Source organism: Amphiprion ocellaris, chromosome 8 (genome assembly GCF_022539595.1).
Source record: "Amphiprion ocellaris isolate individual 3 ecotype Okinawa chromosome 8, ASM2253959v1, whole genome shotgun sequence".
NCBI classification, from domain to species: Eukaryota; Metazoa; Chordata; class Actinopteri; family Pomacentridae; genus Amphiprion; species Amphiprion ocellaris.
The window spans coordinates 17,966,135-17,983,446 of NC_072773.1; the positions used below are offsets into that span (position 1 = coordinate 17,966,135).

Consider the following 17,312-nt stretch of genomic DNA (forward strand, 5'->3'; position numbering starts at 1 on the left):
TCATTCGGTTTTTGCTTTTCAAATGTAAATAATTAAGCAAAACTAAGCATCGTTGGGTTTTAGAAGTTTTGCAAGATAAAACAAGACGTCTGAAGGCAGGTGAATGTGTACGTTAACAGCCTGATTAATATCACTGCTCCATCATTAAGGTCTCACAGATGCAGACCTGGTAACTGTTCTAGGAGTAAGTAAAGAACACAATAAAAACATCATTCAAACCAGTAAGTAGGCTTCAGGAATCTCAGAAGAAAAATAAGTATCGCTTATAAATAATTGTCAAGAAACCCTTCGATTGAAGGAAGACGCTTGTTATGGCCAATTTAAATCCGAAACCCTGAACACAACCTGCTCTTGACCAGGTTAGCTCCACAGCATAAGTTACCTTGGAGATCTCGTCAGGGAAAAAAAGAAAGCCGCCTGCGTGGTACTAAAAACTCTGACTCAGCTCAACATACCTCGCTAACCCGCTAATCTCGCTTCGTTCAGCCCTCTGGATTCCAACAAAGACTGGATTTTGCTGACAGTCCACTGATGAAATGTCCCTAAAAATCAATGCTTTTTGGGGGGTAAAATTATCTTCTGAGAACTTATTTTAGACGCTGTTTCCACTGGTGGAAACCCAGGGGCTGTCATTCATGAAGTTAACAAGCAATTTACGATTAAGAAGTCAAGATCATTTGCCATATCTGACCTGAACACTTGTACAAGTGTACCTGTGCGAGCAGATAAGAGAAGTTCAGGATCAGAGTGTGAACATACGCGAGACCCGCAGATTTAAATGGAAAGATCACCTGTGCTGCTGATGCCCTCCTCCATCGACTCTCCCAGGAAGTCAGAGTCGCTGTCTAGTCCTGAACCCTCGCCCTCTGCTCCATCATCCAGCCCTCCTCCTCCGCTGTCGAAGCACAGCGTCCCTCCGAGCCGATCGGTCACGCACTCCTCCTCCTCCTCCAGCTCGGCCTCCCAGTGGTCCTCGTTAAGCCCCTCCTCTTCCTGTCCACCACTTTCTTCCTGCTCAGGTCCCGCCCCCTGGCCATCTTTAAACAGCGAGCGCTTCAGACGGTCCAGCAGCCGGGATGCCATGACACCGTCTGGCCACCACAGGCTGGGAAGGGGCTAAGGAAAGAACAAGAGGTTATTATTCAGTTTATACTTAACTATATTTGCAATATTATTTAATCTGTGAATATTTGTCGTGTGCTTTTTTTTGTTGCAGTTGACACGTTTTTCACTGTCGTGCCAGTTAGCTTCTCTGTATCTTTCAGCATACGTAAGTGTACGGAATTCTAAATACCTAAACATTTGGATGAACCTTTTGCAAAGACACTGCAGATAGACCTTGCCTCTGTGTAGATACAAAATTCTCTAATTAGCATGCAGCAGACCAGAATCATCAAGTTTCTTACTATAAAAACACAGGTGACACCTCTTTGAAGCCATTAAAGGCCACTTATCATTTACCACACATATAACCATTGCTAACTGGCATGATATTTACACTTTTTCATAATTTAATTATTATATTATATTGGAGGGACCGTGAGTTCCTTACACATCAGCAGTTTTGGATAAGGCTGCACAATGTATTGTTTCAGCATCGAAATTGCCATGTGAGCAATCGTCACCGCAGGAAGTGAAGCATTGCAAATTAACTGAAACATGTCATGTTACAACTTTTTTCCTGCTTGACACAAAAGAAAACTTGCATGGTTCTTGTTTTCCATGACTAATCTACAAGAGAAGTATTTCTGACAGAACATAGTTTAGTGTCATTTAAGAGTTCTTGCATATAATTGAGTTTTTTAAACTTTATTTATGAAGCACAGAGTGTCTCAACAAGCAGCCTCTACATGTGCACAGCGAAGTGAGCAAAGAACAGGAGACGTACACTGAGGATTTGAAAAGGGAGATTTGATTTCAGTGTCTGTTGTAGGGCTATATATTTATTGGAACAATGATCACGATTTAGTTTTTCACAATCTGATCATCTGTGATATTGACTATTAAAATGCTCTGCTCATATAAAACAACTTATGTAGATGTAAGCACTTGGTTTAAGTTAAATCTGGCATTAGGCCGCCTTATTTCACCTCTTTCAAATAAATTTTTGGTCACTGTGGGAACTATAGAGGCTTCTCTCTGCACAGCCGCTAAGCTATCTTGTACTGCAGTCTGCATGTGAGGCGTTTAGGGAACATCAATAAATTCTATCGATAAGCAGATGTTCAGCAAGAGAGGTGTCTGGGTAAAACTATATTTACATCTATCTTCTAGGAGATGCTCTGGAAACAGGTGAAGATTATTTCAAGTTATATTTTAAAGCAGATTTGTACATCAGGAGGAATGTAGCACAACATGGAAGCAAAAGTTGTACGGTATTAGCACTTACGAGTTTGTCTCTAAAAACAATAAAAAGATCATGGTATATAATTATGAGCCCAACGATGAAAAAAATAATGGGGATAATCATTTTGTCCATAATCATGCAGCTGTAGTCAGAAACATATTTACTTGTGTCAGCAGTGTTTTGCAATTGCTGTCACTACACGAGGCAACTCATGAATGTTATCCAAGGCAATAAACTATTTTGGATGCCTTTGTCAGTATTAGACCAATTTTTTTGCATTCAAAAAAAATCTTGACAATAAAATCTAAATTATTTTTGATGCTGATGGACTCTCCCATGAAACAACTTCAATCATTCTAGCATTTTCCAAGTCATCTGATGAAAATTCCTGTATTTTTTCAAGGTACATCACAAAAAATCAAAACATTGCAATGTCAGTTTTTTTCAGTTTCATGCATCCTTAATTTTGACCAATGCTGCCAGTTGATTGCTTATTGAGTTTATGGCTAAACACTGTACATTAGGTCCACAGTAAAGATCAGTTCATCTGCTGATAGAATCCAGGTCAATGACAAACTGTTTGCTCACATTAGAGCTCTGCAGACACACTGATCCACATCGGAAACAAACTGGTAAGAGGCAGCAGGCTGAGTTGGCTCCAGTTACAGAGCTGGCGGCTTCTCTGAATGGAAATCATGTCACACATTAATAATGCAGCGGCTTGCTAAGTCAGCCTGCAGCGAGGAAAACACACAGAGAAGCTTGGGCCTGCACAACTTCCTGAGGACCCTTCAGTCAGAGATTCAGCACTTTTAAGACGTTAGTTCAGAAACATCAGGAAGTCATCAGTGGAGTCGATTTCAGAACTGTACCACTGGAGGGTGCAGACGAATTGGAATAGAAATATAAGATAATGCTCTTTTTTGGCAAGTATAAAAACAGGTTTTCTAATTTCTGTTTATATAGTATGTCCTGCAGTCCACCTCTTGTGAAATCAGTCATGGGCAAAACTATAACAAAAACTTATGTGCACAATCTCTCAGAAGAGACATGATTGGATTATCTATGGCAGCAACAGCCACCAAAAGATGACTGTCTATTCCATTAAGACACAAAACTGGGTCCAAACATTTGTAGACTAGGGTGTAACCGCATGTGAGTATAGTGTAGAAAATATGTTAAATATGGCCTCCTTTTGTGAATCCTGCTGACGGATCTGCTTGTTGTTATTTTCTAATTATTTTTCCTCTCAGTTACACACTTTCGGGTCTATCCTGTCAGTCCCGCACCCACCAATGATTACTTGTCAAAATGTATGGAGCCTAGCCTTTCTGGTCTTCAAAACTGAAGTACCAGAGTGAAAATTAATGTGGAAAGTCAGGGTTTGTTCATATGTCTCTCACAGCCTGATTTATAGAACAGTTTATTCCAAGAAACATAACAAAAATGGATTTGTTCGGCTGTTGACAGTATTTTCAGATTTATAGAGTAATAAAAAGAGTAATCCAAAATCCTATCAGTAAAAATCTTTGGGTCTAATACGACAACCAAATTAAACAAGAACTGTGAAGCTGGCTTTATCCAAGCATTGTATTTCTGTTCTGGAAATGTAAGCGAATTAGGGATTTTTTTTTTTTTTTAGATACATGTTACTTTATTTGCATATTTAAACATAACATTTCTGAAAACTTATTGTTATTATATTATGCAAAAGGGTAAAGAGGAGGAAACTGTGTCAGTGAAAGCAGCATACTGAGCTGATTATTAACTTGTTAACATCTAAGTTTTAAACATCATTTAAAATAAATTAGTATGCATCAGCTGTTGCTCTCAAACTTACATGGTTCTGTTTTAGTTTTTACCATTATTTTTGGCTGTGTGACTTGCATGAAAATGGTACACAAACAAATCTATTGTTATTATTAACTGCTGTGTAAACAAGGTATAAAAAAATAAACAAAAAAGGAGAGAACGCTTATGAGGCATGGAGTGAAAACATCTAACTAATCTGACAGTTATTAGTTCATTAAGTCTCAATAAATTCTATGTTTAAATGTGACAGTAGGTAACAGCCAATGTTCTCAAACTTAACTTAAATACATTATAGTTAGTTTTTTATTTTTAGTTTATACCGGGCTATATCACTTTAGAAGAAATAAAAATTTGCAAAGCAGCGCACCGATAAGACAATTATTTGCTAATTACTACCGAAATTATATACTAGATAATTTTAAAAGTATGCATCATATCTTGTTCTCAAACTTTATTCTTAATGTCATGTTTTATATTCATTTTGGACTGCTTTTTTGCGAAATAAACAGAACTAAAAATTCCGCTCAAAAGAAACCTTACTGATCTGATCATTCTTAGCGACTGAACTCCCAAATTATTCAATAAATAAAAAAATATAAACAATAATTTATTAAATAACTTAATGAATGTCTACAAATACGTGAATGTTTGACAAACAATAGACTCATTATGAATGTGGTTGTCAGAGCACTCTGGAAACGCTTGTCCTTTATAAATTAAGTCATTATTTTTTTTTACTGAAAGTTAATGCTGTCAACTTAACACGCAGCAGTTAGCAAACAAGCTAACAACTTCTCGATGTTTTAAAGTTAACTTTGGTTTAGTTTATCACTCCGGAGGTTTGGACAACTCACCCTGTGAACTCTGCCCACTTCTGTTAATCATCTCAGTACTGCAAATTCAACTTTAAATCTCCTCCTTTCACTTTAAAGTTGTTTCTGTCTGAATGGAGGGAGCTAACGGCTAACTAGCTAATAGCTCCTTAAGTTAGCACACAAGCTGTGTTTACACTCCGTGTTGCTGCTCGTCGCTGCTTCACTTAACGTTCCGGGGGGTTGGGATAACGCACCCTGGACTTGAAACTGACTTCCTCCGCTCCAGTTAATCCATGTCAGCTGGGTGGATGTAAAGTTTGAAGCTCCACCGGCCAGAATCGCGGGACTGGACCGTCCTGTCGATGTTTGTGAGATCCACACTCAGCCGACGGACCGCATCCCAATTCCTCCAACTGTCCCAGGATCCATAAAAGGCGATGCACTGCTCCGCTCCGGCCAGCAGGGGGCGGTAATAGTAATGGAGTGATAACAGGTAGGGTGGCTCACAGACTGTACAGAAATGTAGTCTTAAAATATACTATACAAAATTCATATGCAGTCTATAACCACACTCTGGTCACCGAGACATAAAAATGCACATATCGATTCACCAGTCACATCTGATAATCAAAAGTTTTTTGTGACTTTTTAAAAAGCTTTTTCAGGTTAATGTGACATGGTGGCCTGCAGGGATGTATAGTACCAGGCTAGATACTAAATGATCCCTACTTAGCTGAATAAAGCTGCTCTCTTGGGGCATGAGCCAAAAAAAGTTTGCAGCTTCTGACTTTTTTTCTACGTTGTGTACACACTACATCAGCCTATCATGCATGTGCATTTTTTCTCAGTCAACAGATTTCTGGATATTTTTTACAAATATCAAAGTCAATGGACTAAACATAAAAAAAAAAAAAAAAAAAAAACTAAGAGTGAAAATCCATCCTGTTTGTTGTTTTACAGCCCTTTCATAATGGTTGCCAGACTTTTTCAGGAATTTCTACTTTTAATAGACAATGCGTAATAGAAATAGGTCAGAAAAGTGAGGAGAGAAAGTGGGTAAATGATATGCATTAAACGTGTGACCTGCCAGGAGTCAGCCCAACCCTTGCAACCTTTAAAGTCACAGAATTTTTCTGTTGCATACTGCAAATGACTGCTGACATCTGTATACAGCTCCATACCTTGATAATGGCTTGCTCTGTAGGAAGTCATTTAGGAAGCTCATTTTATCTTCCTGCACTATCATGAAGGATGTCTCAGTTACAAAGATTCATCTTGAGGACCCAGGAGACAAGAGCCAGGGTGGGGACAAGTCCATGCAAAGTGCACAAGGGATTTGCAGAGTGTTGGCTACAAATCTGGACCAAGGAGTCTAACATGCATGTTAGTGAGAGGGTGAAGCACACCTCAAGGCACAATGCAAGTGCAAGGAGAGACTCTGGGCCTCCCCCTTGGCATGCCACCAGCCCATCTCACCCACAGCATCGGGGAAGTGGAACTTGAGCATGTGTGATAGGAGCTGGAAGATGGTGAAGTATACCCACTGGATGGGGATATACAGCCTGAGAAGAGGTGCTCACAGGGTTAAATTAAACTTCCTGCATCCTATTCATGACCAGTGCAGACTTTCAAATGGGACTGAGGATGTCGCACAGGATTTTTGGAGATTTCAGAACTTCCTGCTGTGTTTGGGCTCCTTTGATGAAAAGCATGTGTAAACCAAAGCTCCTCCAAAGTCCTAATTCAATTACAACTCTGTCTATGACGAACTATAAAGATGTGGATGACTGGATTCCTTGTACAGTCTCAATTTGTTTTGAGCACTATTTATTTTCCTTACACATGTACAGTCGGTGTGCTTGCAGTGTGGACAGTCCATGCACACAAACGCCTGCAGGTTTGTCCAGACCCTTGCAGACCCTTGTAGATTTGGATGAATAATGAAGACATGGAAGGCACAAATTGGCCTTTTGTTACGCAGGTTCAGCTAGTAGGGCTGTCCCAACGGACTCTACTGGTTTGCACTGAGAAGGGTAGGGTGGCCTGCAACAGATATTTGAGGAGAGTAACAAATCTGACATGATTTCATTCTGTCTTATGGCAACTTTTATATTGCCAAGTGGGTGAAGGAGTTCTGAATAAGTGCCAGTAAAAAAACAACACTTTTATCTCTGATTTTTTGGATGAAATTATTGGGCCGTGGCTACATAGTCCGTTAACGATGTTAATAAGAAGCAAAGTAATTACACATGGCTCTAACTGAAACCTACGGGCACTCATGCACTGCTCCACAAACTTGCTTTTACCCCAAATTTAAAATATATAAACTCAATCCCAGATTATTAGGTTTACCAAAATTCTATCTTTACACAGCTCCATGTCCACTCTTTTTGATGTCTCAGGCAGCTGGGATTCTCTGGATACTTATTCACATCCATTAAACACAGCACATATTGTACCTGTAACACGACAGTGGCAGCATCAAAGAGACAGAACTGTCAGCCCAGATATATTAGTTCATTTAGTCCTGATGTATTAAAATCAAAATCTGAATCTGCAGAACCATGTCAAACATTATTTTAAAATCATGATAACTAAGTAAGCACAAAACATCTCAGCACTTAAATGAAAAAGAAGCCTTGGTTAGGGCCAAGTTTTACAGACTATGGTAGAGAGGCGGATACTCACTGGGTTTTTCAGACTGTGAAGTTTCTATTTGATCCACATGGGGGAGCTGCTACTCCAATCTCAGAAGGTTTACCTTCCAAACCAGGTGGGTGTATTGCATTGTTTGTCAGACCTGTTACCTGCTGTATGTGGCAGAGACAGAGATGCTGCTGACCAGACCAAAGGGCAGAGTATCCACCACGCTGGCTCAGCATTTTCAAAGTAAATTCCCGCTTTCTCCTCCTCTGGTGTCCTTCTGCTCCTATGCCATAACTCACCTAACTTCCAACCATGTTTGGTGTCCTCAGTACCAGTACTTACACGAGGTAATGTGACATTTGATTAGGACATCACAAACCTCTGTAATGTCAGACTAAAATAATATAATTTCTTGCTGCATTTCTTCTCTTGAAGGTTCTTCAAAGGACATATTTCTTTTGAACAAACTTAATACCTGAAAAGCAAGTATTGAGTCCTTTAGCAGAAATATCTTCTGGTAGACTTTTTTGCATAATTGTTCAAAAGTCGATGATATCAGCTTACATAAAACCTTTGACCACTTGTCCAGTTCCTGAGGCTGTGAAGCCACCCAGACCATAACATTTCCACCGCCGTGCTTCATAGTTGGTATATGGGTCTTCTGAAAAACATGCCGACTGATGCTGTGTCCAAACAGCTTTATCTTTGATTCATCTGTTTGGTGGACTTTATTCCAAAATGCCAGCTCTCTGCTGTATGTTCACTGCACAACTGGAGTTTGGCTCTGATGTCCTTTTTGGACAGCAAAGCCTTTTTCCTGGCAGGCATGCAGGTCAGATTAGTACAATCTCTTAGTGACTGTAGATGCAGCACTTTGACACCAACAGCTGCAGAGTTACCTGCAGACCCTGCGATTAAATTGTGGGCTCGAGGAGATTTCTCTTTGCTCTTGGGACGTGAGGTTAACAAATAGAAGACCGAACAGAAGACAAAACAAGGAAAGAGGGTTCCAAACAGAAAACTAACCAGGACAAACTGGCAGAGAACAAAGAAGTACACAAGAATATACTAGTATATGAACAGGGAATTAATGGCGAGACAAGACACAGGTGATTTACAAGACACAGTTGAGTCTAATAAGGGCATTCAAAAAAGAAGGGAAACAGAGACAAAGGAAGGAAGTAAACACACAAGCGACACACAAGAAAAGATGTTCTCAAAATAACAAGGTAAGTAAACAGAACACATGACCAAATCCCAGAGACTCACTGTCACACATTTCATCTTTCACTCCATCAGAAGCTTCTAATCATCACCACCTTTTCTGGAATCCCTGATTTTCAATTACAAAATATCTACAACATGATACATTTCTATATCACTTGTTTGAGTACATCACCTTAATTGAGAGGCACCTTTGTTATATGCCAATGATACTTACATTTTTCCACGATGGCAGACGCAACACCCTTCAAATCTGCAGGAGTCCAGCAGAGAGCGCTCACCTTATGAACAACCACTCCCAGTGGGAAATAAACAATAATACATTATACACAAGGCAAAAATTTCATATAACGGCAAGTAATGGCCAGTGGAATCATTAACTCTGATAAACAGACTAGCAATCTAGCAAGGCACTGATCTCAGAGCTGAAATTGGTTCTGAGGTCCTCTTTGGGTTTGTCAAATTCATTTCCCATCCAGATTTGTAAGGTATAAATGAATTACTATAATACACTTTCCCTGTAACTCTGTATTAATCCTTTATAGCTTAGATGAGTTTTAAGATTTATTTTTATAAATAAAATATTACTGAATATTTTATAAAATATTACAAATAACTTACTTCTATTTACATTCTATGTATATTCTGAAATATAACAATGTGATGCTTATATGGGTTTTTAATAACAATGGTAAGGCTGCACCACACTCTTGTGTGAACACACATTATTCTTTGAAAATACTATATACACATTAGACAGCGTAGTAGATGCTATCAGACAACAGACAATACAGAAAAAACTGAAATGTAGAACCTATTACACGTTGTTGTACGCTGCTTTAAACAATGTCAGTTTCTCCTTGTATGTCTGGCTGTATTACTCCAGCTGCACTCGCTACTTGATTATTGCCATGATGTATTAATTACATGAACTCACTTTTCAGATACTATATTCACTAAATTGACCAAAAACAGACCTGACAGTTTGGTGATATGGCCTGTAAATGATCGCTGAATTGAATATGAAACTACCACGACAGAAAATGTAAGTATACAAATATAAGTGATAGTACATTTTCATTAAAAACCTGGACAGCATAGTTCACAATGCACAACAGGAAAGATCATCACAATAAATCATGAAATCAAAGTTATCCAGCATGAACAAAATGTTGAGTGAAAAAGTTGAAATAAACCACCAATACATTATGACTATATGATCTACAGATAATGAAGATGTCATTTGTGATTTCTGATGGACAATTTTTAACTCAAAATGCTTTACATTATTATAAAGTTCAAGCAAAAAAAGCAGATGTGTGGTGACAACTTGGACAACACATCGTTCCGTGCCTCAAAGCACTTCAAGCAGAACCTGTACTAAGAAAAAAGGAAACAGTTATAGTTTACTTTCATATAAAACAGCAGCTTGAGCTGGAAGTTCAAAATGTTATGAGCACAGTTCTGATTTTGCACTGACAATGTCAGCAGCCAGACTCATATTGTGTTGTCGCTGTTATAAGATGCATTAAGCTCAGTTCTGGATTGCTACTATCAGAATATTGCATTAACTTTTAGGTTACCTACAGTAAAAGTCTCTTATTAAGTTTTACGACATTAGTAAACACTGACATTCCTATGTCCTAAGAGAATACAGAAAAATCTTAAATGTGTTGACAGTTATTAGGATTTTGAGGGTAGAAAAGTTGTGTTGTTACTATTGCAGAATGAACTATTCATTCTTAATACAAAAAAGAAAAGAAAATTGGACTTGGTGAAAATATCCATTTGGAAAATGAACTGTACTGTACTTGTAGTTACATTAGCAGCTTTCAGTTCCACACTAAACCTGTGCAGAAGCCCCTAAGTTTCACTTCAATACAATGACAACTGCATATTTTAATCTTGTAATTGACAATTATTTTGATTATTTTTGCAATTTTTAGGCACAATAAATGCATGCATTTTTTAAAAAAACAAACATGATAGTAAATTGCACAGCTTTTGGACTGTTGGTCAAAACCTCAAAGCCTCTCGTGCAGCATCAAATGTTTCCAGCATATCATTTGCAGAACTCACGTTAGCTACTTGAAGGTGTAATTTGTGCTCTCTGAGAGAAACTACCTGCTTGAGAAGAACCGAAGCCTAATCCTGGCCTGGTTTAAAATAGGGTGTGGTATTCACTGTGGCCCAAGGGAGGGATAGATGGTGTCTCATGCTGGCAGACAGGTGGTGTTTAAAAATACTTAGTTGTGCTGTTGCTAGACTGGATTTCTTCTGGATAATGAGTGATACGGTGTGAAAATAATAGGATACATTTAGAAACTTGTAAAGCCAAAATTAGGAAATGCAACATAATATGGGGAGACATTGATCTCACCAAAACATAACACATTCACAACTGTTGTAAAAGTTTTTTTTATTTAATTTCAGCTGTGTTATTTTGACCATGTTTGGCTACACAATGCTTTTCTTCAAATTCAGCCATGTTAAATGCACTACAAGAGGCAAAACAAAATGGCTTCCACATTAAACTGACCTCTATGAATTCGAGTTCCCCTGCACTTACCACAGAGTTCAGCCACCATTTTAATTAATGCACTAACAAATATAGAATCACGGGTTTCATTAAAACTCGTTCTTTTTTTACCCAGTGGTCTGTGTGTTCATTTGCAAACTCAAAGGCAAAACAATTTCAGCTAAAATCCTCTTTTTCGTTTTAAAGCCCATAAATTAGAAGCTCTCTTTTCAATGTAAGACATGGAGTTGAGAATCATTCTATATTTTCTCCATCTCACAATCATGAGGTAATCTGACTGACTCCTTTGGGAAATAAACTAATTTAGGGTTGCATATTTCTTCTGACAAAAAAAAATAGAAAAAAAAAATCCTACAACAGAATATTGTGAATGCTGAAAAGATGTGCACTTCAAAAAAGTACAAAAAATACAGACACGCACACACACAAAGTGCCTTCATGCGTACAAAAGTTATATTTGGCTCTAAAGCGCAACAGGCCCTGAATGTTGCATCGTGTGGACAGTTTTCTACACATACATGAAACCATACAGAGAAAAGCATCATCCTAACCCACCTCCTGCTGTATGAATACAATCTGTAGATTCACTACAACATCACTACAACATACAGTGGCTACTTTAAATAAGATACATTACAGCTGTCATTTACCTGCTTGCTTATCCTGTTGCGAAACATACACAGCTCTCATTTAAAACCTCCTGGGTGCCAAGCAGCATCGCACGACATACAGCACATACACAATAGCTTCTTATTTTCCTTCTCTACTAGGTCTATCAGCTTCCCAACCCAAAGCAGTAGAATGACAATAAATGCATATAAATCCCAGTGAAAAGAAGAAAATTTCACAGTGTTGTACACCACAGTCTCAAATACAGATTTTTGCAGAATGCAGTTAGCAGAAATGCAACTCATGACGCTTTGGAGTCTTTCTTAAGAGAGTGAAGAGCAACAAATGAAAACAATAACCTGCCTTTACAGTAGCACACTTAGCACATCTTTTTCAGCTTTTTAACACCAGACATTGTAGTTAATTAAAACAAGTCATCACTCCCAAATCCTTCACACGTCAGCTGCAGTTTTCTTGTGGCTAAACATTCAAGTTCAAGGCATAGTGGAGAGAGTAGTCAGTCTGTATATGTTATCAACATACCTTCAGCTGGCGGTTATGCAGTACAAACAAACATATCTTGTGACAAAACTTGATTATCTGATTTTGTCTTATCTGCTTTATTTGGTGCTGTGAGAGCCAGCCAGTGTGCGCCAATTAAGGATTTAGTTAAAAGCCATATTGCAAACTGTCGACACACACTTGTGACACACTGTGACAAAGTTGAATTCTTGCGTGCCAACATATTTCTCCAGTGTCAGCACCAGGACATACTCTACCAGCCAACCCCCGACTTTAACATACAAATCATATTCAGATGCACTGAAAAGTTCCCGTTGTTCGTGTCCTTCAGTTTCTCTAACCTCTGGAAAGAGAGGAGCTTCATAGAGCCTCACACAGTCACAGCAACAAAAGCCTTTAGAAGAGCTGCAGACGTCTACATGAGGCTTCTTCCTCTCAGTGGCGTCTTCGGTCTCTGGTCCTTACTGAGGAGGAGGAAAGCCATCTCTCTCCAGTGCTGCCGGTGACCTGAAGCAAAGCACTATCAGTGAGCATTTTATATTCACTGCATCATCCCTAAGTTTTGCTGTCAGATTTATTACCTGATGAGGTGGAAAATATCTCATGACAAAATGTGAACAAAGAGAATAGCCAGGCCGATGTTGAGCAGGATTACCATGCAGATCATTATGGTGTTCGGGCCCTAGAAAAGAAAGGAACAGATGTGGTACTGGTGGAAAGTAAAGGACCAAAACAGATTCAGCTGTAAGAATATATTCTTAGTCTAAGTTTCACCTCTAGTGAATACATAGAATTACTGGAGGATTGTTAAAATTACTACTTAATGGAATCGTTTGAAATGCTGGGGAATATTTCCTCACTGTGGTAGCTGAGGCAAAAAAAGAAAAGAGCCAAACCTCTCTCATTTCTGTCCATTTAATTTAAACTTACAAATAAGAAGACTGGAAACACAAGGAAACAGCTGGCGCTGCTGTTCGATGGTAAAAAAAACAAAACAAAAAAAAAATCCTGACTATTACTGCAACAAAGTTTAAAAAACATACATATTAATAAATAAACCTGTAAAACATGCTTGGTAATACAGATAAAAATCTTAGTAAGAGGCTCCATCTGTGGCCGACCCACAATATTTGAAGTGTGTATTATCTTGCAAAATGGTATCAGGTATTGGCGGATACTAAATATTGAACGACTTGCATCGGATCAGGGCTAAACATACTCATTTTTTACACCGTTATATGACGTGTTTGTGGAAATTTGTCTTAATTCACATCGGTGATGATATTATTCAGTGCTAGTTTGTGGGAAGGGATGAATTAGTCTTGCAGATTTTTGGTCTGAAGGCAAAGTACTAGACACATTTTGACCTGATCATGGTTCTAGAGGAAAAATTAAGGGTTTACCAAAGTTAGCAGAGCTCATCCTAACGGGGATATAAATGTAAACCTTCAAAATGGACAAAATTTCATACTAATCCATTCAATAGTTGACACATTTGGTCAATAGGTGCTTCTAGTATAACAAAAGGCAGGGGATCACCTAAGTCAGTAGAATTCATCCTCTGGGGACCATGAATGCTGCATTTCAAGGTAATCCTTCCAATGGTAAAGCGTTTGACTGACACTGCTGTCCATATAGCCACGTGGCTAAAAATAATGAAATGTGACTCACTGTGTATATTTGCTGCCTTACCTCCAGCTCCAAAGACTCTGCAGCCACCTCATGACTTGGGCTCGACAACATGGCCTTCACTCTGGCTTCTGCTTTGGGTTCCACCTTCGGTGCCGGTTTGGCTGGTGTTGCTTTGGCTTCCACTTGCTTTGGTAGCGTTATAGGTTCCAGATTGGGAGCAGGTTTTGGGATTACAGCTGGGCTGGGTTGGCGTTTTGGTAATGGTTTTGTCTCTGCTTTGCTGGACGGCCTGCTCACCTCCCTGGACTCTACTTTGTTCTCGGAGATGGATGGTGCTCGTTCGTGAACTGATGGAGCTCTTTCAGTTTTGACCTCTATAGCTTTAGGCTGGGGGGTTACAGCTTTAGACGCAGGGCGCGGTGCTTCTTCTTCATCTGGTGAGATGAGGCTGTTTCTTACAGGGACAGCAGCGGCGTTTGGAGCTTTTGCCTCAGAGTCAAACTTCTGCAGTGGTTTAATCTCCAGGTCAGAGCCCTGCTCATTCTTGTTGCTTTGACGGCTAGGGGTGCGAGAGGGGCCACGACTGCTAGGCGCCCCTCCTGTTTCAGCTGTGGCTGGGGCAGGGGCAGGGGCAGAAACGGAGGTTGAAGGGGTAGTGGGGCGACTACCAGGCCTGCTGTTGGGTTTACTGCCACCCTTACTGCCACCGGCTTTAACTGTTTTGTCTTCATTCCAGCTGCCTGGACTGAGGAGTTTGGGCTCTTCCTTGCTGATGATGCCTGGGCTGGGGGAGGGGGTGCGGCCTGGAGACGAGCCAGGCATGAGGCTGTCCAGTTCATTCATGAGCGGGCTTTCAGGCGGCGTGGGCAGGGGCTCCTCTTCAGCCAGTAGCGGCTCATGCATGACAGTGTCAGTGTTCTCACTGCCCTCCAAGGCCTCCTGTAACACTCTCTTCTTCAGATACTCAGGACCTGAAAGACCAGTTCAATCAGTATATTAACCTTTGGCTCATATAAACATTTAATAAGTCGAGAGTTTTGATCTTTTAACTTTAACAACATCTGCTCATTGATAGTATTACTGATAGGAACACTGGTTGTGTGAGCTGTGTGATATACGTAGGTGACGTGGAAACTGAGTGTCACACAGGGAGTATCTGATGATTTAAGAGAGTTAATTTTTTATGAAATGGGTTGACAACACTGTAAAACATTCTGGTGAAGAGATGATTAACAACTTAGGTGTTTATTTAATTTTGGTATGTTTAGGTCATAGACTGTATATTATATACAGTCTATGGTTTAGGTTGAATAATTTTGTCTTGAAAGTCTGGAAAAGAAGGTAAAACAGATCATTAAATTGGCATTAACTGTGTTTTCTCCACATTTTATACCGTTTTCCGCTGGTCACTAATGAAATATGTTGTAGACAATTAAATGAAGTATTGTACACGATATAAGACAAGCAACAACTAAGATATGGGTAAAAGAAAAAGCAAGACAGGAGATTAAAAAAAAAAAAACTTCTGATCAATTTGTCTTGACGTCTTTCTACACAGTTTTGCTGATCAGCAGGACACAACAGAACAGAGGGTTTACATATACAGCAAGTGTCTCATTGATATGTTTTAAATATTTTTGACAGCAGTGATGTACAAAGGCTTTAGCCATGTTTGGTTTCGCTTTTAATGACATTTCCTGAAAAAAAGAGAAAAATATAGAATACATCACTAGAAATATCCTGACAATTGAGGGATTTAAATATGGGTTTTCCCAGTGAAAATGAGAAGAGGAAGAGAAAGAGAGAGGTGAGAGAATGTACACAACTTTGTCCTTTGCTTTGTCCATTTGTAGTATTAGTCAGAGAGCTGGACCACTTTCTGTTTGACTTTCTTTCTCATCATCTGAGAGAGAGAAGTGCCAGAGGCTTCTAAATGGCAGCTTTCCTTTTGTGTCAATTTGAAAGTGTGTGTCAACAGATTCGCAATGAAACTGATATGATCCCTTCGACCCAATAAGATGTTCCTTTTTTAGACAGTAAATGCAACTAGCCTTGTGGTGAGCCTCAGCAGAAGGATCGACTAGCACAAGCTGTAGGCACAGCGACACAGTATGAAGTTCAATATGTTCTTGGTAGTTTATATCTGCTGTTTTCTTTATAAAATGTCACACAGAAACTAAGCAAAATGGTAATGCTGTGCCATCACAGCTCCAGCTGAACAAAACATTGATTTTGTTTGCTGTTTCTATCCAAACTAAAGACAGAGTTTCATATTTAGTGTGCATATTAGGTTGTATTCATGTCTCTTGAGGAACATGATAAATATGAGCCTCCTATTCAATCAGACAAGCAAAAAATCAAATGACATCAATCACAGGTAAACACAGTGCTGCAATAGCTCTAGCTAACATTTGTTCTTTTTTAAGTCCACATAAGAAGCTGGTGTTCACTGACCTGGCTGGTAGAAGGAAGGGGAGAGCTCTTTGGCCACCAGTCTGGCAATGCTGGACTCACTGTTGGAGGCCTGAGCTGCCTGTTCAGCTCCATCTGATTTGGCCTTCGCATGAGTTGTCCTGCAGGAGACACATGCAACACATAATTGACAAATCATTGGCAACAACACTTTTCATGTGTCTTCATGTAACAGCTGGTGGCATGAACTGTGACCTAGAGTAAGTTATTTTGATATGCTGGTAATCGATGTATGCTTTGAAACTGGAAAAGGGATCAGTACCTAACAATGAGCATAGTTTGTCAAAGTGAATCTGTCCAGCTAAAGCCAGAGGATGTTAACTTAACTCAACTTAGCACAAAAGTGGAGGCCTGTCTGAGTGAAACAAAATCTGCCCTCAGATGAGACAAATTGGCTGGATTACACAAACAAGGTATAACATGTTCATTAGTGTGCCCCGGAGGTGCTACTAGGTGTTTTGTTACCTTTGGACAGAGCCAGGCTCACTGCTTCAATAAGAAAGGCCAAGTAGCTGCCTCCTGCATCTTATACTGTTATTACAGACATGAGCTAACTCCTTCTCTAATTGTAATTCAGTCAAACTTATTCCTCTAAATATAAAGCTGCAGCCTGTAAACAAAGGAGGAAACAGATAGCTAGGCTCAGCCTAAAGGTAAAAAAATTCTACCTGTTAACACCTTTAAGGATCACAGG

At 39.4% G+C, this 17,312-nt stretch overlaps 2 protein-coding genes across 4 annotated transcripts in view; both read right to left on the minus strand.

The window, feature by feature from the left end:
- The window catches only part of snx21 (sorting nexin family member 21), a 64,578-nt gene extending 59,180 nt beyond the window's left edge, over positions 1 to 5,398 (minus strand). For 2 of the 3 annotated variants that reach the window (XR_008602632.1, XM_023260915.3), the window contains exons 1-2: positions 5,229 to 5,398; positions 792 to 1,116 (exon numbers count right to left, since the gene is read on the minus strand). Coding sequence is in view for 2 of the 3 variants with exons in the window: in XM_023260915.3 (XP_023116683.2) it covers positions 792 to 1,083 (292 nt within the window). In the remaining variant the exon portion in view is untranslated. Of the gene's footprint in view, positions 1 to 791; positions 1,117 to 5,013 lie in introns of all 3 variants that reach the window. The other variant, XM_035943824.2, reaches the window with a different exon arrangement.
- Positions 5,399 to 11,246: 5,848 nt separating this feature from the next.
- The window catches only part of jph2 (junctophilin 2), a 28,629-nt gene continuing 22,563 nt past the window's right edge, over positions 11,247 to 17,312 (minus strand). Inside the window, exons 3-6 of the mRNA XM_023260912.3 lie at positions 16,601 to 16,719; positions 14,207 to 15,117; positions 13,096 to 13,196; positions 11,247 to 13,021 (exon numbers count right to left, since the gene is read on the minus strand). Coding sequence (XP_023116680.2) covers positions 13,116 to 13,196; positions 14,207 to 15,117; positions 16,601 to 16,719 — 1,111 coding nt within the window. The 3' untranslated portion in view covers positions 11,247 to 13,021; positions 13,096 to 13,115. The remainder of the gene's footprint in view (positions 13,022 to 13,095; positions 13,197 to 14,206; positions 15,118 to 16,600; positions 16,720 to 17,312) is intronic.